The sequence below is a fragment of the Rhinoderma darwinii genome, chromosome 2 (genome assembly GCF_050947455.1).
Source record: "Rhinoderma darwinii isolate aRhiDar2 chromosome 2, aRhiDar2.hap1, whole genome shotgun sequence".
In the NCBI taxonomy this organism is placed as follows: Eukaryota; Metazoa; Chordata; class Amphibia; order Anura; family Rhinodermatidae; genus Rhinoderma; species Rhinoderma darwinii.
In genome coordinates, this window is record NC_134688.1 from 197,376,251 (window position 1) to 197,404,051 (window position 27,801).

Consider the following 27,801-nt stretch of genomic DNA (forward strand, 5'->3'; position numbering starts at 1 on the left):
CCTCTGGGGACATAGCATATAAGTGGAGAACCTGGGTTCTAGACCACTCATTACTAAGTCCTGCTATGTACCATATCACGCTTTACCTAGCTTTGTTATGTACAGAGGCTACTACTCCATATGAACCATTCCTCACTCTTCCACTATATATTTCAAACTATTCATTTCCCAACTCATCTATCTACCAGACCACTCCTTCCTCAGTTTCCCTATGTGCTAGACCCCCTCCTTCTCCTAGTTTTCCATGTGTGCTAGACGTCCTTTCCCAATTTACCATGTGCTAGACCACTTCTTTCCCATCTATGTTATTTATGGCATCTGTCAATCAGATCAACTGCAGTAAGGAGTGAAGGCCTGAAGATTCTTCCAACACCACTTGTCTGGAAGGTAAACTCGAATGTACAATACCAAAGTATTTTTTAGCATGTCAAACAACCGCTGTTGAATCACGTTGCATTTAATATCACTAGCCCATTGTTTATCCAGCTGTGGCTCAGAAGCGACATGCAACTATCGGGCCCAGTGCATGTGCCTCACTAACTATTGGCAACTGCAGATAATATTGTGTGCTACTAACAAATAGAACGTCATAATATTACTGAAACTTGGCTCCGGGACCAGAATCATATGGCTAGCAGTTAATATTAGGACAAGAATCATATCACTTGGCTCCCAGCTTAGAATCATATAACAGGCACTTTGCACTATGGCCATCACTTCCAATCTACACATTACACCTGCAGAATATCGCTGCCACTTAGCATCTTGTATGCCTACATGTTCTTCTTCAGTTGTTTACTTTGTTCTTATTTGTAGTTGGTTATGAATTCATTTAAAATTAAATTTGATTGATTTGATTTTGATTATAATTTTTTTTATGGATGTATGTTGTTTTTAATACCTAAAGTGGCTTACTACATAAAAAAGATTGGGGACCTCTAATCTAGCCTGTAACAAAACAAATACATACAGTATAACATTGTGTATACAATATTTTATATATAAACATGTTAATAATGCTACTCTAAAGGAATAATAAATTAAAAAAAACACAAACTATTGGGAGGCAGTATATTATGTTAGTTGTTGCCCTGGGAAAAGCACCCACTGGCATAGCATTGTTAGGATATCCTTTTTAAAAGTTGTTTTAATTATATTTTATTTTACCTAGTTATACATGGTTGAGAGATATGCTTAAAGTGTAGCTAAACGGTCGACAAACTTTTGACAGGTCATAGAGACATGTCAGAAGTTTGGATTGTTGGGGGTCCGAGCACGGAGACACCCACCAATCGGAAAGCCGATGTATCGGAGTACGGGCTCATAGACTTTCTATTGAGTCCGTACACCGATACATTTATTTCCGGAAATAGCCGAACAGACACGAAGCAGCTGAGCGCTCACACGAGTGCTTCAGCTGCTTCGTTCTAGCAATTGGTGGGGGTCTCCGTGCTCAGACCCCCACCAATCCAAACTTCTGACATGTCACTATGACATGTCAGAAGTTTGTCGAACGTTTAGCTACACTTTAAAGGGGTTGTCTAATTTAGAAAACCCATTTTCAATTCCCTCTTAGAGAAATCTTAATAGATTCAAAACTCTTATCCAACAGCCAGAGTGAAGAATGCCTACAAAGAGCATCTCCCACTCTGAAGGACCTGACACGTCTGTGCATTGCATGGACAGTCCCCTGTTTTGAACTGTGTAATTCTTCACTTCCCTGGTGGTGGTGGTGCTGCGGGAGAACTAAACCCTTTCTGCTGGATACTCCCACAGATTACAGCTAATTAATGGAGGTTCTAGGACTAGATACCCTGTAATCATCTGATCATCAAGGGAATAAAAAAGGGATTGTCAAAAGCAGACAACCCCTTTAAGCCGTCTACATAAATCCATACTATAAGCAAAGTGATGAAGTGCTCATGTTCTTTAAATACATTAAGTGGTGACGCCATTGAGACATTATTTCCTAAATATTAGCTGTTGATGTGAGAAACATTTTTTTTATTTCTTAGGTGTATTTATTTTGACTCTGATAATCAACCAGTTCCGTACAATACAACTAACGCCAAAAGACCAGTTCATCATTGCATACGGGGGACTACGAGGGGCAATCTGCTTTTCCCTTGTGTTTCTCCTTCCTGATACTTCTGTTTTCCCAAGGAAGAAACTGTTCATTACATCAGTCATAGTGGTGATCTTCTTTACTGTGTTCATTCAGGTGAGAATGATTTTCCAGAATACAATTTTTGTATATGGACATAAAATAAACTTCTGTTGGTTAACATGTTGGGACAGGGATGAGTGATCTAAACTACACTACCGTTCAAAAGTTGGGGGTCACCCAGACAATTTTGTGTGTTCCATGAAAACTCACACTTATATTTATCAAATGAGTTGCAAAATGACTAGAAAATATAGTCAAGACATTGACAAGGTTAGAAATAATGATTTTTATTTGAAATAATAATTTTCTCCTTCAAACTTCAAAAATGGAGTGATAGCCTTCCTTATTCAAAATCCCTTTTACCTTGTACAAATCTCCCACTTTACCAGCACCAAAGCAACCCCAGACCATCACATTACCTCCACCATGCTTGACAGATGGCGTCAGGCACTCTTCCAGCATCTTTTCAGTTGTTCTGCGTCTCACAAATGTTCTTCTGTGTGATCCAAACACCTCAAACTTCGATTCGTCTGTCCATAACACTTTTTTCCAATCTTCCTCTGTCCAATGTCTGTGTGCTTTTGCCCATATTAATCTTTTCCTTTTATTAGCCAGTCTCATATATGGCTTTTTCTTTATCACTCTGCCCTGAAGGCCAGCATCCTGGAGTCACCTCTTCACTGTAGACGTTGACACTGGCGTTTTGCGGGTACTATTTAATGAAGCTGCCAGTTGAGGACCTGTGAAGCGTCTATTTCTCAAACTAGAGACTCTAATGTACTTGTCTTGTTGCTCAGTTGTGCAGCGGGGGCCTCCCACTTCTCTTTCTACTCTGGTTAGGGCCTGTTTGTGCTGTCCTCTGAAGGGAATAGTACACACCATTGTAGGAAATCTTCAGTTTCTTGGCAATTTCTCGCATGGAATAGCCTTCATTTCTAAGAACAAGAATAGACTGTCGAGTTTCACATGAAAGCTCTCTTTTTTTAGCCATTTTGAGAGTTTAATCGAACACACAAATGTAATGCTCCAGATTCTCAACTAGCTCAAAGGAAGGTCAGTTTTATAGCTCCTCTAAACAGCAAAACTGTTTACGGCGGTGCTAACATAATTGCACAAGGGTTTTCAAGTGTTTTCTAATCATCCATTAGCCTTCTAACACAGTTATCAAACACTATGTACCATTAGAACACTGGAGTAATGGTTGCTGGAAATGGGCCTCTATACACCTATGTAGATATTGCATTAAAAACCAGATGTTTGCAGCTAGAATAGTCATTTAGCACATTAACAATGTATAGAGTGTATTTCTGATTAATTTAATGTTATCTTCATTGAAAAAAACTGTGCTATTCTTTCAAAAATAAGGAAATTTCTAAGTGACCTTAAACTTTTGAACGGTAATGTATTTAAAAAAATAGTCTGGCTCGTGTCATAATTTGTTATTGTTACTGTACAGAGAAGGTGGGATTGTATCTTTAATTTAAAAAAAAATAATGTTGAATGTGGTTTATTTTCCTCTTTAGGGGATTACGATTCGTCCTCTGGTGGAATTTTTAAATGTTAAAAGGGCAGATAAAAAACAGCAAATTATCAGTGAAGAAATCCATAACCGGGTAAGGCAAGACCATGCATGCTGATAATCCTGAGCCCTATGAACACAGGGTCTGAGTGGCTCACCACAGTACCAGAGGATCCTCTAGTGGGTCCGAGCTATAAAATAACAATAATCCCCAAAGGTCAACAGAAGCTAACCCCATTTGGAGCTAACTTTAGAGCACAGGGTCTATTTCTTCGGAGTTGATTCACAAAACCCTATTAGACCATATCAATGAAATGTCCTGTATGTGCAATAATAGCTTAAAAGTTGAAAAGTTGACTTGCACATTCTGTATAGATAATTTCCTCCAGTGGGACCAAGGGTTCACAGTCTAATACTTTGTGAACCCATTCTAATTTGTATTATTATTAATATAATTTTGAACAGTTTGAAGATAATTTATTTTTATGTCTTGACAGGACTTTTGAATTGTTTATTAAATCTTAGCATGTAAAAATAAATATTCTAAAAATAAATTTTAATTTACGTGTTTATCTACAATAAAACTCAAATAACCAGATCTGATGAAGACTGATGAGATTTTACCCCACATAAATAATATTTATTTATCTGGGAAAGTCATTATAAGTATTTTCAAACCAGCCCCCAAAAAGTTGAGCAAACGCTTGTTCATCGGCTGATCTGCTCTTTTATGCAGTGTAAACAGGGAGATGTGCTGCCGACATGAAGAAAATGTATGGGGACGAACGACTGGAGTAACGAGCGCTCGTCCACATACATAAGCAATCATTGATCCTTGTGAAAGGAGTAAACGAGCCCCAATTAACGAGCTGTCTCATTGATCGGCGCTCGTTTTCACTGATTATATTGGGATGTGTAATAAGACCTATGCACTCAGACTTCACCGAGTGACACCATCCCCCTAATGATGATGCAATTGACAATGGTTCACAGAGTGTTTTACTATTGTACAATTTATGCTGTGGTGCTTCCAATAACTGCTTCATCCCAGTTATGTTTGAGCATCCAGATCTCATCTGTAAATCAAAAGTATATGATATACATAATATACAAAAATAAGTTACTTCATTAAACAATGGGATGAATACGCATAAACCAATGAGATAATGCAGCATATAAGTAAACATTGGTATATGTAAATTAGGCACATACCATAGCATAGTTTAATCTACATACAGTAGATATAAAAAGTCTACACACCCATGTTATACCCTTGTTAAATGCCAGGTTTTTGTCATGTTACAAAATCAGTCCAAGATGAATAATTGCAGAACTTTTTCCACCTTCTATGTCACCTATAATATTTATAATTGTATTGAAAAAGAAACGGACATCTTTTAGGGTGGAAAAATAAAAATAAAGAACAAAAGTAATGTGCTTGCATAAATATGCACACCCTTAAACTAATACTTTGTTGAATTACCCTTTGACATTATGACAGCATTCAGTCTTTTTGGGTAGAAGTCTATCAGCATGGCACATCTTTACTTGGCAATTGTTGCCTACTCTTCCTTGCAAAAGTGCTCCAAATCTGTCAGATTGCGCGGCCATCTTCTGTGTATAGCCCTCTTCTGGTCACCCCACAGATTTTCAATGGGATTCAGGTCTGGGCTTTCGCTGGGCCGTTCCAAAACTTTGATCTTCTGGTGAATCCATTTCTTTGTTGATTTGGAGGTATGCTTTGGGTCGTTGTCGTGCTGAAAGGTGAAATTCCTCTTCATCTTCATCTTTTTAGCAGAGGCCCGCAGGTTTTGTGCCAATATTGACTAATATTGGGAACTGTTCACAATTCCCTCCACCTTGACTAATGCCTCAGTTCCAGCTGCAGAAAAACAGCCCCAAAGCATAAGGGGGAGTTCACACAGAGTTTTTTTTCTATGAGTTTTTTTACGCGGAAACCGCATCGCAAAATGCGCCAAAAACCGGGCGAAAATGCCTCCCATTGATTTCAATGGGAGGCGGAGGCGTTTTTTTCCCGTGAGCGGAGGAACCGGCTTGCGGGAAAAAGAAGGGACATGCCCTATCTTTGGGTGTTTACGCCTCTGACCTCCCATTAACATCAATGGGAGGCAGATAAAGCGTATTTCGTAGCGTTTTATGCCCGTGGCTGTCAATGGCGCTAAAATCGGCGTGCAGGCAGGGGAAAATCTGCCTCAAAATTCCAAACAGAATTTTGAAGCAGATTTTCCTCCTGCAAAAAACTCTGTGTGAGCCCAGCCTAATGCTGCCTCCACCATGCTTCACTGTGGGTATGGTGTTCTTTTGAGGATGTGCAGTGTTGGCTTTGCGCCAAACATACGTTTTGCAATTATGGCAAAAAAGTTCAACCTTGGTCTCATCAGACCATAACACGTTTTCCCACATGCTTTTGGCAGACTTGATGTAGGTCTTTGTAAAACATAGCCGGGTTTGGATGTTTTTCTTTGTTAGAAAAGGCTTCTGTCTTGCCACCCTGCCCCACAGCCCAGACATATGAAGATTATGCGAGATTGTGGTCACATGCACTACACAACCAGTACCTGCCAGAAAGTCCTGCAGCTCTTATAATGTTGCTGTAGTCCTCTTTGTAGCCTCCCGTCTTGTCTTTTCATCAAGTTTTGAGGGATGTCCAGTTCTTGGTAAGGTCACTGTTGTGCCAAATGGAATCCACTTCTTGATGACCGTCCTCACTGTGTTCCATGGTATATCTAATGCCTTGGAAATTCTTTGGTACCCTTCTCCTGACTGATGCCTTTCAACAATCAGATCCCTTTGATGTGTTGTAAGCTCTCTACGGACCATGGATTTTGCTGTCACATGCAACAAAGAAAATGTCAGGAAAATCCTAATAGAACAACTGAACTTTATATGGGGTTACTCAGAATCACTTTAAGTAATGGCAGCTGTGTACTGACTGCTATTTAACAAGAGCTTAAATGTGATTGGCTAATTCTGAACACAACCACATCCCCAATTATAAGAGGGTGTTCACACTTATGCAACCACCTTATTGTAGTTTTGTTATTTTTATTTTTCCCCCCTAAATTATTTCAGTTTGATTTTCAATGGAATTGTACAGATTATGGGTCACATTAAAGGTGGAAAAAGTTCTGAAATTATTCATCTTGTACAGATTTTTTTGGCATGACAAAAACCTGGCATTTTAACAGGGGTGTGTAGACTTTTTATATCCACTGTATATAGACCACCAAAAAAAAAGTATTTTTAGTAGTAAATACAATGAGAGTTTTTTCTGCTAGTGAAGGGTTGAATATATATATTGTAATCATATTGTAATTTTCACATATTTTAGTAGGACGAAAATCATGCGCATATGAGGTAGATCATGCGCATTGTACTACTGTTTCACTACTGAAAAGTTCAACAAGTTACAATGAAGAAATTATTGAGATTTACATTCTATTTAATAGTGCATTACTGATGTGTTAACCTGTGGAATGAATTATCATATCGGCGCCGTCAATAACTGGGTGTCATTTCATCCACAGTTTTTGGATCATGTGAAAGCTGGTATTGACGACATATGTGGTCACTGGGGACACAATTACTGCAAAGACAAGTACGATTACTATTAAATGCCTATTTTATTGATACACAAACATTGGAATTGTAGAAGTATGAACAACTATTGTCCTTTAACCCCTTAATGACCAGCCTATTTTAGACCTTAACCCCTTCCCGCCATAGCCCTTTTTCAGATTTTAATTTTAGTTTTTTCCTCCTCACCTTCCAAAAGCCATAACGTCTTTATTTTTCCGTCGATATAGTGCTATGAGAGCTTGATTTTTGCGAGACGAGTTGTAGTTTTTCGTAGCACCATTTATTTTGCCATATAATGTATACTGAAACGGGAAAAAAATGATTTGTGGGGTAGAAAATGAAAAAAACAGCGATTCCTCCATGGTTTTTTGCGCGCCGTTTTTAAGGAATTCACTGTGAAATTAAAACAGCATGTTTATTCTGTGGGTCAATACGATTACAGCGATACCAAATATATATATATATATATATATATATAGTTTTTTCTATATTTTACTACTTTTACAAGTAAAAACCTAAGTGTAAAAAAGAAAATTTATTTTGTGTCGCCAAATTCCGAGAGCCACAACTTTTTTATTTTTCCGTCGATTTGGTGGTATGAGGGCTTATTTTTCGCAGGATAAGCTGTAGTTTTTAATAATACCATTTTGGTGTAAATGCGACTGTTTGATCACTTTTTATTTCATTTTTTTGTGGGAGATTAGGTGACCAAAAAATAGAGATTCTGGCGTTTACAATTTTTTTTTACGGCGTTCACCGTGCGGGTTAAATAATGATATATTGTAATAGTTCAGACTTTTACGGACGCGGCAATACCAATTTTATTTATTTATTTATTTTTTTACTATGCTCTAGGGGGAAAATGGGAAAAGGGTTTTTTTTTTAACTTTTAATATATTATTTTTTTTTTACACAAAAAAAATCTTTATTTAACTAATTTTTACTTTTTTTTATTAGTCCCCCTAGGGGACTTCAACCAGCGATCATTAGATCGCTTGCACGATATACTGCAATACTAATGTATTGCAGTATATCGTGATTCTGAGGCATTAGGTCCCCAGGCAGCCGTTGCAACCATCTCCCCCCGCGATTGCGTTGCGGGGGGATCAATGAGGTGTTAGAGGGGGTCGCCCCCCTCTTTCTAACGATTTAAATGCTGCGGTCTCTGTTGACCGCTGCATTTAACGAGTTAAACTAGCGGGATCGCGCTCCAGCACGATGCCGCTAGTTACTCTGAGGTGTCGGCTGTAACAAACAGCCGACACCGGCATCGTATGAAGCGGGTTCACTCCGTGAGCCCGCTCCATACTTCCCCCTACCCGACTTTGGTGTATGGATACGTCAAATGTCGGGAAGGGGTTAATGACCAAGCTATTTTTTAAGTTTTTCCATCATCTCATTCAAAGAGCTATAACTTTTTTTATATTTGCATTGATATAGCTGTCTAAGGTCTTGTTTTTTGCGGGACAAGTTGTAATTTTTAATAGCACCATTTTGGGGTACATAGAATTTATTGATTAACTTTTATTACTTTTTTTGGGGGGGAATAGAAAAAACACAGCAATTTCGCCACACTTTTTTGCATCCTAAATTTACACCGTTTACCGTGTGGTATAAATAATACAATAACTTTATTCAGCGGGTTGTTGTGATTGCAACGAAACCACATTTATATTGATTTTGTATGCTTTACTACTTTTACACAGTAAAAACCCTTTTTTTTCCAAAATTATATGTTTCTGTGTCTCCATATATAAAGAGCCATAACTTTTTTATTTTTCCGCCGATGCAGTTGTATGAGGGTTTTTTTTTTTGCGGGACGACTTGTAGTTTTTATTGGTACCATTTTGAAGTAGATACAATTTTTTCATAAATTTTTATCAAATTTTTTTTATTTTGTTTTCTACGACGTTTACCGTGCGAGTTAAATGATGTAATAACTTTATAGTTGGGGTTGTTACGGATGCGGCGATACCATGATATGTGTAACTTTTTTTACTTTATTTTGTTTGTCTAATAATAAAGCAGTTTGTAAGTGGAAAAAGTGGGTTTTTCATTATTTTTTTAAACTTTTTTTTATTTTACCTTTTTATTAAACTTTTTTTTACTAGTCCCACTAGGGGACTTCACTATGCAATCCTCTGATCGCATTTATAATACACTGCAATACTTCGGTCCACGGAGTATACATTTTTTTTAAATTTTACAAGGAATAAAGGAGAAAAAACACCCCAACATATGTGAAGCAATTCCTCCCGATTATAGCAATGCCCCATATGTGGTAATAAACTGCTGTTTGGACCCACAGCAGGGCTCAGAAGAGAAGGAGCACCATTTGGATTTTGGATTTCTGATTTTGCTGGAATAGTTTTCAGTTCCATGTCACGTTTGCAATGTACTGGAGGGACCAAAACAGTGGAAACCCCCCAAAAGTGACCCCATTTTGGAAACTACACCCCTCAAGGAATTTTTCTAGGGGTAAAATTAGCATTTTGACCCCACAGTTGTTTTGCTGAATTCATTGGAATTAGTCTGTAAAGGTAAAAATCTATTTATGGTTTTTGGTCACCTTGCTTCCCAAAAAATGGAATAAAAAGTGATTAAAAAAAATGCATGTATCCCAAAATGGTATCAATGAAATCTACAGACTGTCCCGCAACATATAAGCCCTCACACAGCTCCGGTGAAGAAAAAATAAAGAAGTTCTGGCTCTCAGAATATGGCAATGCAAAATGTGCAGACTGTTCCAAAAGCGGATAAGATTGGCCACCATTTATCAGTGCGACACCAGCCACATATCTATGAATTTTTTATTTTATTTACCGCATTATTATACCCTGTTATTATGCCCTGATGAACTCTGCTCAGCTTACATACGCCCCCACATTGTAAATTTAAATACCAGCAAAACCCCAAACAGAACTACTACCAAGCTAAATCTGCGCTCCAAAAGCCAAATGCCACTCTCTCCCTTCTGAGCCCTACAGTGTGCCCAAACAGCAGTTTACAACCACAGATATGGCATCGCCACACCCTGAGAACCCGGTTAATACTTTATGAGGTATTTATCGAAGGTGGCACAAACTGGGCATAACAACATGCCATATGTGGTAATAAACTGCTGTTTGGACCCACAGCGGGGCTTAGAATGGAAGGAGCGCTATGCTTTTGGAGCTCAAATTTAGCTGAAATGGTTTTCGGGTGCCATGTAGAATTAGCAAAGCCCCCGAGAGGCCAAAACAGTGGAAACCACACAAAAGTGCCCCTATTTGGGAAACTACACCACTTACAGAAGCATTTTGACCCCACAGGAATTTTGCAGAATTTATTAGAATTGGGCCGTGAAAATGAATATCAACATTATTTCCACTAAAATGTTGAATTTTTTCAATTTCACAAGGAATAAAGGAGGAAAAAGCACCCCAACATTTGTAAAGCAATTTCTCCCGAGTACGGCTATACCCCACATTTGGTCATAAATGTTTTTTCATTAGAAAGTAATTAACCCTTCCCAGACTGATCAATTTTTTCTTTCCTTTTTAGTTTTTCCCTCCCCGCTTTCCAAGAGCCATAACTTCTTTATTTTTCCGTCAATAGAGCAGTGTGAGGGCTTATTTTTTGCGGAATGAGCTGTAGTTTTTATTGGAACCATTTTTTGGCACATACAGTTTTTTTAGCTTTTTTTATTACATTTTTTGGTAGAGCCAAGGTGACCAAAAAACAGCGATTTTGCAGTTTAAAATTCTTTATTTTTGCGAGTTAAATAATGCTATATTGTAATAGTTTGGACTTTTACAGACACAGCGATACCAATTTTGTGTATTCTTTTTATTTTTTTTACATTACTTTAGAGAAAAATTGTGAAAAGGGTTGTTTTTTTGGACTTTAAATATTTATTAAATTTTTTTCACTAATAATAATTTACTTTTGTTTTTACACATTTTATAAGTCCCCCTAGGGAACTTGAACCAGCAATCAGTAGATAGTTGGTACAATACACTGCAATACTAATGTATTGCAGTATATTGTCATTTTTACAGGATCCTGTAACCGCGCGATCGCGGTTCCTGTCCGTTAGTCCCGGGTGTCAGCTGTGTATGGAGCGGGCTCAGCATACATCACCCCCCACACCATGACATGCTATTAAGTCGCCGTGCGCGAAGTGGTTAATGTGCAACGGATGGGGCGGAGTGAAAATGTACATTTTCCACCAATATGCCATTTTAGTGCAGGTATTTGTCTTCAGTGGCACAAACTGGGCATAACATATGTTGTTATGCCCAGTTTGTGCCACCGTCGATAAATACCTCATAAAGTATTAACCGGGTTCTCAGGGTGTGGCGATGCCATATCTGTGGTTGTAAACTGCTGTTTGGGCACACTGTAGGGCTCAGAAGGGAGAGAGTGGCATTTGGCTTTTGGAGCGCAGATTTAGCTTGGTAGTAGTTCTGTTTGGGGTTTTGCTGGTATTTAAATTTACAATGTGGGGGCGTATGTAAGCTGAGCAGAGTTCATCAGGGCATAATAACAGGGTATAATAATGCGGTAAATAAAATAAAAAATTCATAGATATGTGGCTGGTGTCGCACTGATAAATGGTGGCCAATCTTATCCGCTTTTGGAACAGTCTGCACATTTTGCATTGCCATATTCTGAGAGCCAGAACTTCTTTATTTTTTCTTCACCGGAGCTGTGTGAGGGCTTATATGTTGCGGGACAGTCTGTAGATTTCATTGATACCATTTTGGGATACATGCATTTTTTTTAATCACTTTTTATTCCATTTTTTGGGAAGCAAGGTGACCAAAAACCATAAATAGATTTTTACCTTTACAGACTAATTCCAATGAATTCAGCAAAACAACTGTGGGGTCAAAATGCAAATTTTACCGCTAGAAAAATTCCTTGAGGGATGTAGTTTCCAAAATGGGGTCACTTTTGGGGGGTTTCCACTGTTTTGGTCCCTCCAGTACATTGCAAACATAACATGGCACTGAAAACTATTCCAGCAAAATCAGAAATCCAAAATCCAAATGGTGCTCCTTCTCTTCTTTCTGAGCCCTGCTGTGGATCCAAACAGCAGTTTATTACCACATATGGGGCATTGCTATAATCGGGAGGAATTGCTTCACATATGTTGGGGTGTTTTTTCTCCTTTATTCCTTGTAAAAAAAAAAAAAAAAATTCGTTTTTTCAGAAAAAAAGTAGATTTTCATTTTCCTATACTAATTCAAATACATTTAGAGAAATAACTGTGGGGTCAAAATGCTAACTACAGCCCTAGATAAATTCCTTGTGGGTGTATTTTGCAAAATGTGGTCACTATTGGGGGGGTTTCCATTGTTTTGGCACCACAAGACCTCTACAAACCTGACATGGTGCCTAAAATATATTCTAAAAAAAGGATGCCCCAAAATATACTAGGTGCTCCTTTGGTTCTGAGGCCTGTGTTTCAGTCCATTACCACACTAGGGCCACATGTGGGATATTTATAAAAACTACAGTATCTGGGAAATAAATATTGAGTAGCATTTCTTGGGTAAAACCTTCTGTAGTACAGAAAAAAATATATTACACATGAATTTTGGAAAAAAAAAATAAATTGTAAATTTCACCTCTACTTTGCTTTCATTCCTGTGAAACTCCTAAAGGGTTAAAACACTTTCTGAATGCTGTTTTGAAGACTTTGAGGGATGCAGTTTTCAAAATTGGATGACTTATTTGGACTTTCTAATATATAAGGCCCTCAAAGCCACTTCAGATCTGGACTGGTCCCTGAAAAATAGCCTTTTAAAATTTTCTTGAAAATATGAGAAATTGCTGCTAAAGTTCTAAACAATGTAACGTCTTCGAAAAATAAAAGAATGTGCAAAAAACTATCCAAACATAAAGAAGACATATGGGAAATGTAAACTAGTAACTATTTTGTGTGGTATTACTATCTGTTTTACAAGCAGATGCATTTAAATTTAGAAAAATGCAAATTTTTACAAATTTTCTCCAAATCTTGGTGTTTTTTACAAATAAAAATTACATTTATCGATCAGATTTTTTCACTAACATAAAGTACAGTATGTCACGAGAAAACAATCTCAGAATTGCTTGCATAGGTAAAAGTATTCCAAAGTTATTACCACATAAAGTGACACGTCAGATTTGAAAAATCAGCTTCATCATGTAGGCCAAAACAGGCTCAGTCTTGAACGGGTTAAGGCTGGATTCACACGAGGTCATTACGTCCGTAATTGATGGACGTATTTCGGCCGCAAGTCCCGGACCAAACACAATGCAAGGAGCCGGGCTCCTAGCATCATACTTATGTACGATGCTAGGAGTCCCTGCCTTGTTGCCGGACAACTGTCCCGTACTGAAAACATGATTACAGTACGGGTCAGTTGTCCTGCAGCGAGGCAGGGACTCCTAGCGTCGTACATAACTATGATGCTAGGAGCCCGGCTCCCTGCACTGTGTTCGGTCCGGGACTTGCGGCCGAAATACATCCGTCAATTACGGACGTAATGACCTCGTGTGAATCCAGCTTAACGTCTCCCTGCTCTGTTTATTTATTCCGATGCAGCGCCGTAAAAAGGCTACTGCATCGGAATAAAGCCCGTTAGTGGCCGCTGTAAAAACACTATGGGACGGTCACTAACAGGTGAGTAGGTGATCCTACTCATCTGTTATGTGTTTTTCAAGATGCCCACCCACATTCCCACTTGGGAGGTTGTTAAATGGAGAGCTCAAAATGGGTGTTGGCTAAAAGAAGTGTTGCAGCCACAGAGATTTTCCACAATTTTGATAAAGCAGAACTACAATCAGAAGTAAAAGTCCTAACTGGGACTCTGCAGGGTAAATATATGAGTACATGGCTCCATTTCAAATAAGTGGGTCCGCCAGATCGAAAACCACTATATAATGTGTATATATATATATATATATATATATGCCCTAATTGGGCCTATGGACAGGAGTTATCTGGAAACAGCCCTGCACTCCCTAATTATTTGGAAGGTTAAAAGGGTTAGATTTCTTTAATCCCATCATATATGCATGGCCACCTTTAGGCATAATCAGGAATTGCTCCTGAAAAATAAACAAAACTTTTTCTCCCTTTCTGCAGAAACAGAATTGTGTATTCTTTTTAAAGCGAACTGACCTTACATATATAAATTTCTATACACAAGGCTGTAAAAAAATAAAATAATATACCAGATACCCTCTATTAATGCATACTTGTATCACTGAATGGTGTATGATTTATAAATAATAACACAAAAAAATGGGAACCTCAGTTCTGTTGGCATTTATTTAAAGGGGTTATCAGGGACTTTACCATTAATGGCCCATCCCTAGGATAGTATATAAGTGTTTTATATGTGGGGGTCCAACCTCTGGGGTCTGGGTTCGACTTAAAGGGACAAACTGCAGTGACAGTCACAGTCATCCATATGTGTCTATATAAACAATGAAGGGGATCCTTTATTGTGCTATTTACAGCATTTTTTTATTGATTTCAATGGGAGGAGGCTGTAATACTGTGCACCGCCGCTACAAGTCTGTCGGCGATTCACAGTGTGAGCAGTAAAGGAAATGTAGGAGAAGCAGCGCTCGTACCACCATTGCTCCCCTTAAAAAATGCTGATCGGCGTGGGTGTCGGACCCCTGAGCGACCACATATTGATGGCCTATCCTTTGGATAGGCCATGAAGTTTTTGAGAATCAACAACCCATTTAATTCCTGGAGACAATCAGGACAACCCTTGTCCATATGTCCTATATGGATGTAATAGAAGGTCTTCGACTTGGGATTCTCCTCTATGTGTCAGAACAAAGAACTGCTCCATAAGAGTGGCTCCCTCTCTGGTGGACTTGTCTCGTTCTTGCATTACATGGATGGTCTTCCATTCTGAATGGTCAACATGTAATGCTACATTTCCTCTGCAGTGGATTTCCCCTTCAGGAAAAGGTATGGCTGACCGAGGCTTAGCCTGGTGATAACAGCTGATTGCCAGGGGTAAGAGAAGCGGGACCTTCTAAGATCAGATAAACTTCTTATCAGATAATCTTCCAGCTTTATTTTTAAAAAGGTGTTGTCTTCATAAGACATCCTCTGTCAGAAAGAATGCAATCTAACACTTACATTATCCATATAAAGAAGTACCCACCCCCCCTACAATCCCATTCACCTTGATAGTACCATCACATTTCACACATCAATATGGCATTACATGTTATTAGCAAGGTCACAATATCACTAGCATTACATTGTTACTGATTAACTAAGCTTTTTGATGCTGGACATAAGAAATGACTGCTAGTTTTTATTATGTGTCATTAAACGTTGTCTGATTTATTGTAGACTCATTTCTTTTTGACCTTTCAAGGTTTCTGTAAGATGTTAAATCATGAAAGTTTACCATTCCTCTTTTTTTTGTTACCTATGTATAGTTGAAATATATATTGTTGTTTTTCAAATAGGTTTAAATATATTGACCAAAAATTCTTGCGAAAGCTGTTGGTCAGAGAAAACGAGCCTAAGTCAAGTATCGTGTCCCTATATAAAAAGTTGGAAATAAAGCAAGCTATTGAGATGGCTGAGACTGGTCTAAGCAGAGATCCATCTTTATCCTCCTTGGGGTAAGTGCAGGGTGTCAAATGATAGGCACTACTCTTGTCTGTATGTGACTGCATTGCTGAAACTTGAAACATTCACAGTGGGAGTATGACTCATGAGCATTAGATTGCAGCAGAGGTTTTAAGAAATTCCCTTGGCAACATACTGTATACCAATGTATTACAACCATAATAACTAATATGATGTCATTGTCAGAATAAACCCCCTTTTTTTTTTTTTTTTTTTTAAATACAAATCACCAATGGCTTTATGACAAGCCAGAAGATCGCTTTAGGTGGATTTTGTTTTTAATATGAGCAGAATTACAATTTTAGAGAAATATTTTTTTCATGTATACTGATCTCATTGATTCCATAATCAATATACCATCCTTGCAGATCTGACTACGTGGGGTATGTCAGTGACATAGGTTTAAATTTGTGTGCTCTGTGTACCAAGGGCTTACTCACATGTCAGTGGCCATGTTTGTCTGATCTAAAATACAATTTACAAGGAATACAACAATGCATTCTAAAAATAATGGGACAATAAAAAGTTATAAATACTTTGGTCACTGGTTACTAGGACCAGAATTCCAATTACAGAAGAACACAATAATAATGGCATCTTATTTAAGAGGGTGAGTCATAAATTATCCGCACTATATTAAAACTTCTGTTGGCTGCACTGTTTTATCTGCGCTTTCCTTACGAGGTCGCTGTCTCCCGAGTCACTGCTCTGCAGGTTTGAACGTGTTACGTCTGTTGATTGTGACTGCGTTGAGAGAAACAATGGCTGCCGCCATTTTGATTTGCACGAAAGAAGAGCAAGCTTATAGTGATTTGTTTTTTTGTGGTCTGAGGGTGTCTGGTGCCGATATTTATCGAAGACATTGAGCACAGTATTGAGAAAGTTTTATCGTGAAGAAGTGTGTATGAATGGATAGAGAAGTTCAAGTAAGGTTGCACAAGTGTCAGCCATGAAGAAGGAGCCAGCCGCCCGTCCACGTCCACGAATGATGAAAACATTGAGCGTGCACGTGAACTGATTCTATTGGATAGTGTATCACATGTTTGGTCCCCTGAAAAAAGCCTGAAGAGGATGAAGATTCACGTCTGATGAAGAGGTGAAGATAGCGGTGCATTCGTGGCTCGCAGCTCAGCCTAAAACATTTTTTAATGTGGGAATACGAAAGCTTGTTGACAGATGGACAAAGTGTGTTGAAATGTAGGGATATTATGTTGAAAAATTATGTATTTGTCTTTTCTGAAACTTGATTAAAATAGCCAGAGTGCGGATAATTTTTCACTCACTCTTGTACTTATATTTTTGAACATATATGGTATCACTTAATCATTCACTCCACTTTATTATCCTTCACCTTTTTAGCCCAAAGTGACATATGTTCATAATTCATGTATCTTCATGGTTACAGACTACAAAATAGCCCTTTGTAGTCTGATCCTTCAGTCGTGTGTTACACCTTTCATTCTGCCTCCTCTTCTTGCACTAGATCATCTTCAAGGTTATTTGCACTTTTGCAACAAATTTTACTGTTTGGTGTGTACAGCTCCTGTACAGACCTATGTATCTCCATGGTTACAGACTTCAAACAAACCCTGTGTAGTCTGAACTTGCAGTCATGTGTTACTTTCTTCTATCTGCATCCTCTGCCTCCGTTTGCAAATATGAAGGAGTAACAAGACTATTTGCAAAGTTCCTTCATTTTTCATTTCAGATGTATTGGAGCAATAAAAAAATGTTGCAAGTGGGCACATAGCCTGAAACTTTTTTCCTGGTGGCTAACTTTTTGATTAAGTGAGAGGGAACATTCTGTTACTGCCTGTTTACTTCGATATACCTTATTTACAATGTTTTAGATTTATTATTCCTTATTTTTATTTTTTTTACTATTTAGAATTATGAAATTAGTTTTACAATGTATTTTTTTAAATCTTATTATCATCATCTGATTGATTTCTTCTCATAATTCAGAATATATGAAAGGAATAAGGTGAATCCTCTTTCACCAATTGAAGTCAATGAGATGCGAGATGTATTATCAAAAAACCTCTACCAAATACGTCAACGGGTAAGAAGTTGGACTTGATTATGTTTATTGTTTATTTAACATTCATCAGGAAATACAATAGTTTACAATCCAATAAAGATCAATTCTCACTGATGTTTTTAAGTTTCCGTGACAGGTTCTGGTACTTTTAATGGTAAGAAATGTGTAGTCTGCAACAGAATTTTTGCCTTAAAACAAAAAAAACAAAAAAACAGAGAAACCCGTTGAAACGACCTATATAAGTCAATAAGTCAATATTGTGCAACAGGATTTTGTCATGGTCTGTGGGTATGTGGACCCACTAGGCCGCACTGCCATAGCGGGGAGGCATCTGGCCAAACAACAGAGCACCCCAGCAATACAAAGTCCCGCACTAGGGTACCTGAATAGTCCAGACAGTGTCCGAGGCTTTGGCATGAATGGAGGTGGGTGCAGCAGGTTATGCCAGATGTGGCAGATGACAGTAGGTTGCGTCAAACATGGCGGATCACACTGGACGTGGCGGATCACACTGGGCATGGCAGATGACAGTGGACGTGGCAGACAACAGAAGATGCAGTGGGACACGACTCCAAAACTAACAGGCTCAGGAACAAGAACACAACACGGGATACAGGATACAGGTAACATGGCACGGGTAACAACAGGAACGGGATAACACTAAGGGACCATTTGCAAGACTGACATGAGAATACCATCAACGCTCAGGCAATGAGTGAAAGGGCAGAGCCCCTTTTATAGTCCAGGAAATCATGGGCAGTTGATGAAGATGATTTCCCATGTGCGGGCTCTGGCCCCTTAAGTCCGGGCACGAGCGCGCGCGCACCCTACGGGACACAGCAAACTGGAGCGGAAGTGAGCGCTGGCGTCTCCTGGGAAGGAGATACGAGCCAGCGCTCACAGATCCATAGCTGCGGCCGCCGGGGGGTAAGTAAACCCGACGGGCCGCGGCCATGGACGCTACAGTATCACCCCTCTTACGCCCCCTCTTCTTGGGGCCAGAGCGAGAGGAACTTCTTAATGAGAGCATGGGCACTGAGGTTCTCTTCCGGCACCCAGGACCTCTCCTCAGGACCAAACCCTCTCCAGTCCACCAAATAGAAAGTCCTTCCTCCTATCCATTTGCAGTCCAGGATCTCCCTCGCCTCAAACACATCAGATGAACCACTGGGAGCAACTGCGGGACTGGAAGTCTTACTGTAATGGTTCAGGACCACTGGTTTCAGGAGGGACACATGAAAGGAGTTTGGGATTCTGAGGGTAGGAAGCAGCCGAAGCTTATAGGAGACAGGGGTTATCTGTTGCAATATCTCAAAAGGTCAGAGGAACATGGGAGCAAACTTTTATCAAGGCACCTTTAAACTAATGTTCCGTGACCATAGCCAAACTGTAACATCCGCGGTCGCAGACCACAGACTACTATCATCCTCCAGACGTCTCGTCCCCAGAGATGCCAGCACATGTGGCTGTCCTGTCCTGCAGTGACCACTAGGGTGCGCGCTCAAGCTCATTCCCAGCCTTTTAGATTGACTGATTGCTCCCATGATCACCCTGGACTATAAGAAAGGCCCTGCCCGGTACGGTGGTACAGCCCAGTGGGTCCATATACCCACAGATCGCGACACAGACTTTTGTACCTGGAAGATACTGAGGTGGCTCTTTTTTTCATATACGCTTTTCACTTCACGCGATCGACTGCCAGCAAAATAGAGGACCGGGTCTGTTGCCAGATCGGCAGAAAGTCCCCAAATGCAGAGTCGGCAGCGGGTACCTGAGAAGTAGTCGACACAGGAAGAGGGACTCTATTATGTTGACTGTACACAATGTAGAATTGTGTGGAAGTGGTGGTGTGGTTGTTATACGAGAACTCAGCCCATGGAAGAAGCTGTACCCAGTTATCATGCTGCAAGGAGATGAAGTGGTGGAGATAATTCTCCATGATCTGGTTAATCCTCTCGACTTGCCCATTGAACTGGGGGTGATAGGCTGAGGAAAAGTCCACTCTTACATCCAGGAGCTTACAGAGGGCTCTTCAGAATTTAGAGGTAAATTGACCCCCCCCCCCCCCCCCGATCCAACACGATGTGAGGGGCAAGCCATGCAAGCGGAAGATGTGCTGAATAAAGAGACTCGCCAGTCGAGGAGCAGAAGGTAGGCCGGTCAGCGGGATAAAATGTGCCATCTTCGAAAACCGGTCCACCACCACCAAGACAGTGTTGCATCCTGCTGTACGGAGGAAGGTCTGTGACAAAGTCCATCGCAATGTGCTGCCAGGGGACATTGGGTACAGGCAGAGGTTAGAGCAGGCCGGCAGGCTTGGAGTGAGCAACCTTGTTAAAAGCACACACCGTGCAGGAAGAGACAAAGTCCACAACATCTTTGGGTAGTGTGGGCCACCAGAAATGACGAGTAATCAGGTCTCGGGTCTTACGAACACCAGAGTGCCCAGCCAGTTTAGAGCTGTGTCCCCAGCGGAGAATTCTTCTCCTGTCTGCCAAACAAACAAAAGTCCTCCCCGGACTGATGTCTCTAACCTGCAAAGGATTGGCAGTTACGATACAGGATGGGTCTATGGTACTTTGAAGGGACTCCACCATGTCATCTGTCTCAAATGACCCGGACAGAGCATCGGCCCTCATATTCTTGTCAGCGGGACGGTAGTGGAGCACAAATTGGAAATGGGTAAAGAACAGCGACCACCTAGCTTAATGGGGGTTTAGCCATTGAGCCGATTGGAGATAGGTGAGGTTCTTGGGGTCAGTGTAGATCAGGATGGGGTGAGCTGTGCCCTCGAGCAGATGTCTCCACTCCTCTAGAGCCAATTTGATGGCCAGTATCTCCCGATCCCCAATAGAGCAGTTGCGCTCTGCAGAAGGATAAAGTCTCGAGTAATAGCCACATACTTTTGCCTTTCCTTTGGAGCGAATCCCAGGAAACGCTGTATGGCCCTCAGGCGTTGAGGACGTGGCCATTCCAGGACAGACTTTACTTTCTAAGGATCCATCTTGAGACCATGATCTGAGATGATGTTACACAGCCTGAAGGGCGTCACCAGGTATTCGTAGTTCCCGTCTCGGGTACTGAACGCCGGCTTTCACTCGTCAACTCGACGGATTCAGATCAAATTATAAGCCCCACACAAGTCTGATTTTGAAAAAATCCTGGCTCCTCGTATATGGTCAAGCAATTCGGAAATAAGTGGCATGTTCTTGACCGTGATCTGGATCTGCAGGGTCAAAGAGATCCGTCTTTCTTTTTAACGAAGAAGAACCTGGCCCTGGACGGGAAGAAAGACTTTCGTATGAAACCCCTCTCCAAATTCTCCTTAATATAGGCCGACATAGATAGAGTCTCTGGCAAGGAGATTGGATATACCCGTCCACGGGGAAGAGAGGAATTTGGAACCAGTTCAATGGGGCAGTCATAAGTCCGATGTGGAGGCAGCGTCTCAGCCTCTTACTGAAGACATCCGCAAACTGAGTGAAATGGGGGGGAAATCCCGCCAATGAATGAGGCAGAGGAGGCTGGACAGGATGGATCTGCAACAGGCAGCGACCGAGGCATTTGGAGCCCCATTGGAGAACCTCTCCGGAACTCCAGTCAAGGACTGGGGCATGCAGTCGAAGCCAAGGCAGGCCCAGAAGAACAGGATTGATGGCTTTGGGCAAAATAAGAAACAAAATTTGTTCCGAATGGAGGGCTCCAGCTTGGAGCTTCAGCGGCTTGGTCTTAGATACAATCAGATTGGGCAGAGGCAGTCCATTCACTGAGGCAACAGCCAAAGATGTCTCCTGGGGAATTGTGGGCAAATAGAGATGATCCACTAGCTACATTTGGATGAAGTTTGCCGCGGACCCGGAGTCCAGATAGGCAGAAACCCGATGCGTTTTCTCGCCGGATACTATGGTCACAGGAATGGTCAACTTGAAACTGAATGCTTTATTTTTGTACCATTCCACCTAGGGTTGTCTCTCCAACCAATCCTAGGCACCGGGGTCTCTCTGGCCTCTGGGGACACAAATGCACAATATGGCCTACGATACCGCAATACAGACAAAGTCCAGAAGTGTGTCTGCGTTGTCTCTCCTGGGTAGACAATTTGGCTTGGTCCATCTGCATAGGATCCTCTGTTAGGACGAATGAAGAAGATAGTGGGGATTTCTGGAAAGTAACCAGTCTAGGAAATCCTCTCTCCCAGAGAACCTCTTGGGAACGCTCCCGGATCCTCATGTCAACCCGGGTAGCTAGTAGGATGAGATCGTCCAGGATAGGTGGCAGATCGCGAGCGGCCAGCTCATCTTTAATCCCAGAAGACAGTTCCTGCCAGAATGTGGTCACCAAAGCCTCGTTGTTTCAAGTTAATTCAGGAGCCAGGGTGCAAAACTATATGGCATACTCGCCCAAGGAGAGGTCTCCCTGGTGTAGAGTCAGCAGGGATGCAGCAGCAGAAGAAACTCTCCCAGGTTCTTCAAATATCGAACGGAAAGTCCATAAACAGCACTGAAAGTCACGGGTCTCTGGTCCATGATGTTCCCACAGAGGATTTTCCCATGCCGGGGCTTTGCCAGTAAGGAGAGAGATTGTGAAGGCGATCCTGATGTTATCAGAAGAGAAGGCCCTGGCACGTAGTCTGAAGTGGATCTGGCACTGATTCAGAAATCCCCTGCAGGTCCTCGTGTCTCCGTCATAGTGAGGAGGTAGTGGTAAGAAGCATAGGGGATTAGCACTGGTACAGACAGGAAGTGTAGCAGGAGGAACAGCAGGAATAGGGAGGGAGCTAGCCAAACAACAGAGCACCCCAGCAATACAAAGTCTCGCACTAGGGTACCTGAATAGTTCAGGCAGTGGCCGAGGCTTTGGCACTGATGGAGGTGGGTGCAGTAGGTTACACCAGACGTGGCAGATGACAGCAGGTTGCGTCAGATGTGGCGGATCACACGGAACGTGGCAGATGACACTGGACGTGGCAGACGAAAGCAGATGCAGTGGGATATGACTCCAACACTAACAGGTTCAGTAACAAGAACACAGCACAGGATACAGGTAAAAGGGCACGGGTAACAACAAGAACGGGATAACACTAAGGGACCATTTTCAAGACTGACATAGAAATACTAACAACGCTCAGGCAATGAGCTCCTTTTATAGTCCAGGAAATCATGGGCAGTTGATGATGATGATTTCCCATGTGCGCGTGCTGGCCCTTAAAGGCTGGGCACGAGCATGCGCGCGCACCCTACGGGACCCAGCGGACCAGAGTGGAAGTGAGCGCTGGCGTCTCCTTGGAAGGAGATGCAAGCCAGCGCTCACAGATCCATGGCTGCGGCCGGCGGGGGGTGAGTAAACCTGACGGTCCGCGGCCATGGACGCTACAGCTTTGATGTAAACGGAGGCCATGACACTAATGTAAACGAAGTCTAAGCGGACATATGTGCACAACCTTTGGTCTAGGACTGGCTAATTCTGCAATATTAGAAACTGTACATTAAACCAAGCTAATACCATAGTGATTTTATGAAATAGGTAAAGTGCTGATTGGTTTTGTTACTTATCGTATTAGTGACTAATATGAGCAATGATTTTTTAATGCAGTCTGATCATATTTCCATTGTTGCAGACACTTTCCTACAACAGACACAACCTTGCAAGTGGGACCAATGAAAAACAAGCCAAAGAAATATTGATTCGTCGAAGGCACAGCATGAGAGAGAGTATAAAGAAGCATAATAGTCTTATCACAAGGAACAGAGCGGTACATTTATTTTGCTCTTTGTATTATTAGAAAGGTCTTGCCCTATTACTTGGGAGAAGTTAGTTAACAGAGATTACATCTTTCACTTTATATGCTTACAGTATGTAAGAACATCTTTTGGATCTGAATTTTATGCTCAGTATACCATAAATCAATGCAATGCGGTCTAATATATGTACCAAGATATAACACAAGTTTAAAGGGACCCCTATAGCTTATTAAGATTTAGAATTTTTGTGCTGACATCTTCGTCTGTCCTATGCATATTAAGATGGTAATGACTCTTGGGGCTGGAATGGATACAAAGATTATCTCTGATGGGAGGATCTGGATGTATCAGACATCCCTAACTTACTATGGGTTGTGTCTGGAAAGTTAATCTTCAAGGGCTGGCAATTATATTATGGGGAGTGTTGTCAAGGGTGAGTCTCCAGATGATCCTACCTTCTCCAATACAGGATTATAAGGGTGTGATAGTAACATCATAATTTAATTTACCTGGTATAGCATTTTTCAACTTGTAGTTACATTTGATGCAAGAAAATAAATATTATTCCAATAAAATATTCTATGAATAAGCAATAATCCACCAAATGCAGAACAGATATTCTATTAGAATTAGTGTATAGACAAGTATTTTCAACATTTGTAAAGAAAGTTACTGCTGGTATCTGCACGACTTGTTAAACTACATTATGCATTTCTTTTCATAGGCTACTACACACCACACTCGATATTTGTCTCTCCCTGGGCACACAAAGCTATCTGAAGGACCACCAAAAAAGAATGCAGCTTCCTTTAGAGGTAAGACTTATAAGACTCTAAAATTTGTACATTTCACTTAATGATTCAAGCATTTGTAGCGTCTCAATGTTATTGTCACATTGCTGCCATGCAGCACTGGGGTCCTGGATTCAAATCTAAAAACATCAGTTTCTTTGTTCTCCCATGTTTGAGGGGTTGTCCTGTAGTGTATCAGGGCAGTACAAGTGGTACTGCCGTCAGGGGCACAGCCACATGGCTAAAAAAAAAAGCCCACACAGACCTGCTGTAACTTCTCTCTCTCCTGGCAGGCTGTCAGGAGAAAGAAAACAGTAATAGTAATAATAAGACACTTTATTATTTTTTTTTTTTTAAATATCTATCTATCTATCTATCTATCTATCTATCTATCTATCTATCTATCTATCTATCTATCTATCTATCTATCTATCTATCTATCTATCTATCTATCTATCTATCTATCTATTTATCTATCTATCTATCTATCTATGTATCATGTATCTATCCATCTATCGATCTATCTATCTGTTTATGTATTTATCTCATTTCTATCTATCTATCTATCTATCTATCTATCTATCTATCTATCTATCTATCTATCTATCTATCTATCTATCTATCTATCTATCTATCTATCTATCTATCTATCTATCTATCTATCTTTCTCATATCTATCTATCTCCTATCTAGATAGATAGATAGATAGATAGATAGATAGATAGATAGATAGATAGATAGATAGATAGATAGATAGATAGATAGATAGATAGATATGAGATAGATAGATAGATAGATAGATAGATAGATAGATAGATAGATAGATAGATAGATAGATAGATAGATATGAGATATAGATAGATAGATAGATAGATAGATAGATAGATAGATAGATAGATAGATAGATGGATAGATACATGGATACATAGATAGATAGATAGATAGATAGATAGATAGATAGATAGATACATGCAGGGCCGGCCCTAGGATATATGGCGCCCTGTGCAAAATTATCTTTCGGTGCCCCACCTCATTATTAAAAACGAATGCCCCATAAAAAAATTATAATGCCGCTTTAGTACCCCCATAGAGTATAATAATAATATTTAATAATATATTACAACCCCTTCAAGGACACAGTATTTTGTCCTCTAATTGTGCCAACAGTAATATGCCACCTGTAGTGCCCCTACACAGTATAATATCCGCTTAGTGGCCCCCACACAGTATAGTGCCCCACTGTAGATTTTGCCATATAGCCTCCCTGTAGACAGTGCCATAATCCCCCACCTCCTTTTTGTAGATCGTGCCATACAGCCCCCCCACCTCCCTCTTGTAGACATTGCCATACAATCCCCCACCACCCCCTTCCCCTTGTAGACAGTGCCATACAGTCTCCCACCTCCCCCTTGTAGAAAGTGCCCATAAACAAAAACAAAAATTGTACTCACCTAGGCCCCGTTCCCATGACAAACTGAGTTGCTCCATGATGGGATCCTGTAGCCTAGTACAGAGCTTCCCAACCTTTTCAGACTCGAGGCAGCACTGGAATAATAACATTTCCTCAGGGCCCCCCTACCAAAAATTGTTTCGAGAAAGACAGAAAACGGCTAAGAACAAGCCCTACACTCGTAGGATATGTTCACGCACATTTTTTTGTAAGGCAAAAAAAAATATGCCTCAAAATTCCTTCAGGAACTGACAATGTTTTTGACCTTTTTTTTTGTGTTTTTTCTTAAGCTGTTGAAGCGAATGCAAAAGACGCTCCAAACGAGCGACGCAGGTATTTTCTGCCTCCTATTAATTTCAATTGGAGGTCAGAGGTGGAAACCACTTGAAGACCATCAACACCCCACTCACAGTAAAATGACCATCAGCCTCCCACTCACAGTAAAATGACCATCTGCCCCCACTCACAGTAAAATGACCATCAGCCCACCACTCACAGTAAAATGACCATCAGCCCACCACTCACAGATTCCCCCTGTAGGTAGCGCCACACAGCCCCTTGTAGGTAGCGCCACACAGCCCCCTTGTAGGTAGCGCCACACAGCCCCCTTGTAGGTAGAACCACACAGCCCCCTTGTAGGTAGCGCCAGACAGCCCCCTTGTAGGTAGCGCCAGACAGCTCCCTTGTAGGTAGCGCCAGACAGCCCCCTTGTAGGTAGCACCAGACAGCCCCCTTGTAGGTAGCGCCGCACAGCCCCCGTGTAGATAGCGCCACACAGCCCCCTGTAGAGTGTGCCACACAGCCCCCTGTAGGGAGTGCCATACAGCCCCATGTAGGGAGTGCCACACAGCCCCCTGGTAGGAAGTGCCGCACAGCCCCCTGCTATGGAGTGCCGCACAGCCCCCTGGTAGGGAGTGCCGCACAGACCCCTGGTAGGGAGTGCCACAAAGAACCCTGGTAGGGAGTGCCACACAGCCTACAGCCCCCTGGTAGGGAGTGCCACACAGCCCCCTGGTTGGTAGTGCCCCACAGCCCCCTGGTTGGTAGGGCCACACAGCCCACAACCCCCTGGTTGGTAGTGCCACACAGCCCACAGCCCCCTGGTTGGTAGTGCCACACAGCCCACAGCCCCCTGGTTGGTAGTGCCACACAGCCCACAGCCCCCTGGTTGGTAGTGTCACACAGCCCACAGCCCCTTGGTTGGTAGTGCCACACAGCCCACTGGTTGGTAGTGCCACACAACCCACGGCCCCCTGGTTGGTAGTGCCACACAGCCCACAGCCCCCTGGTTGGTAGTGGCCACACAGCCCACAGCCCCCTGGTTGGTAGTGCCACACAGCCCCCTGGTAGGTAGTGCCGCACTACCCACAGCCCTCTTGAAGTGCAAGGACTACGAAATGACCCTGATAGCTGGCGGGCAATAGACATTCAAAAAAGGCCAACTGTGCAGGAGCACACAAAATACCCAGCTTTCCCAGCTATCAAATAAATGTGTGGAAATAAACTAAGATATAACTTTTATTTAGTTTAGCTAAACAATTAATCCTTTTAGCTAGATTAAATAAAAGTTATATCTTAGTTTATTTCCACACATTTATTTGATAGCCGGGAAAGCTGGATATTTTGTGTGCTCCTGCACAGTTGTCCTTTTTTGTAGTTAGTGCCACACAGCCCATAGCCCCCTTTTAGATAGAAACCCCCCTCCAACGCCTTCCAGTATAGATAGCGCCACTGTAGCTCCCTGAAAGAGCGGAATCCCCATGTGGCCGGGGATTCCGCTCCTGGAGCGCTGCTTGATGTCTCTGTCCATATATGGACAGTGACATCAGGGGAAACTCCTGAAGCGGA

General features: G+C 41.3%; 1 protein-coding gene across 3 annotated transcripts in view; it reads left to right on the forward strand.

Annotated features, from left to right (window-relative positions):
- Positions 1 to 27,801, forward strand: part of LOC142742688 (sodium/hydrogen exchanger 2-like) — a 123,107-nt gene that overhangs the window by 85,505 nt on the left and 9,801 nt on the right. For all 3 annotated transcript variants that reach the window (XM_075852703.1, XM_075852701.1, XM_075852702.1), the window contains 7 exons: positions 2,016 to 2,221; positions 3,691 to 3,780; positions 7,235 to 7,305; positions 15,765 to 15,923; positions 17,896 to 17,992; positions 23,589 to 23,723; positions 24,437 to 24,527. In XM_075852703.1, coding sequence (XP_075708818.1) covers positions 2,016 to 2,221; positions 3,691 to 3,780; positions 7,235 to 7,305; positions 15,765 to 15,923; positions 17,896 to 17,992; positions 23,589 to 23,723; positions 24,437 to 24,527 — 849 coding nt within the window. The remainder of the gene's footprint in view (positions 1 to 2,015; positions 2,222 to 3,690; positions 3,781 to 7,234; positions 7,306 to 15,764; positions 15,924 to 17,895; positions 17,993 to 23,588; positions 23,724 to 24,436; positions 24,528 to 27,801) is intronic.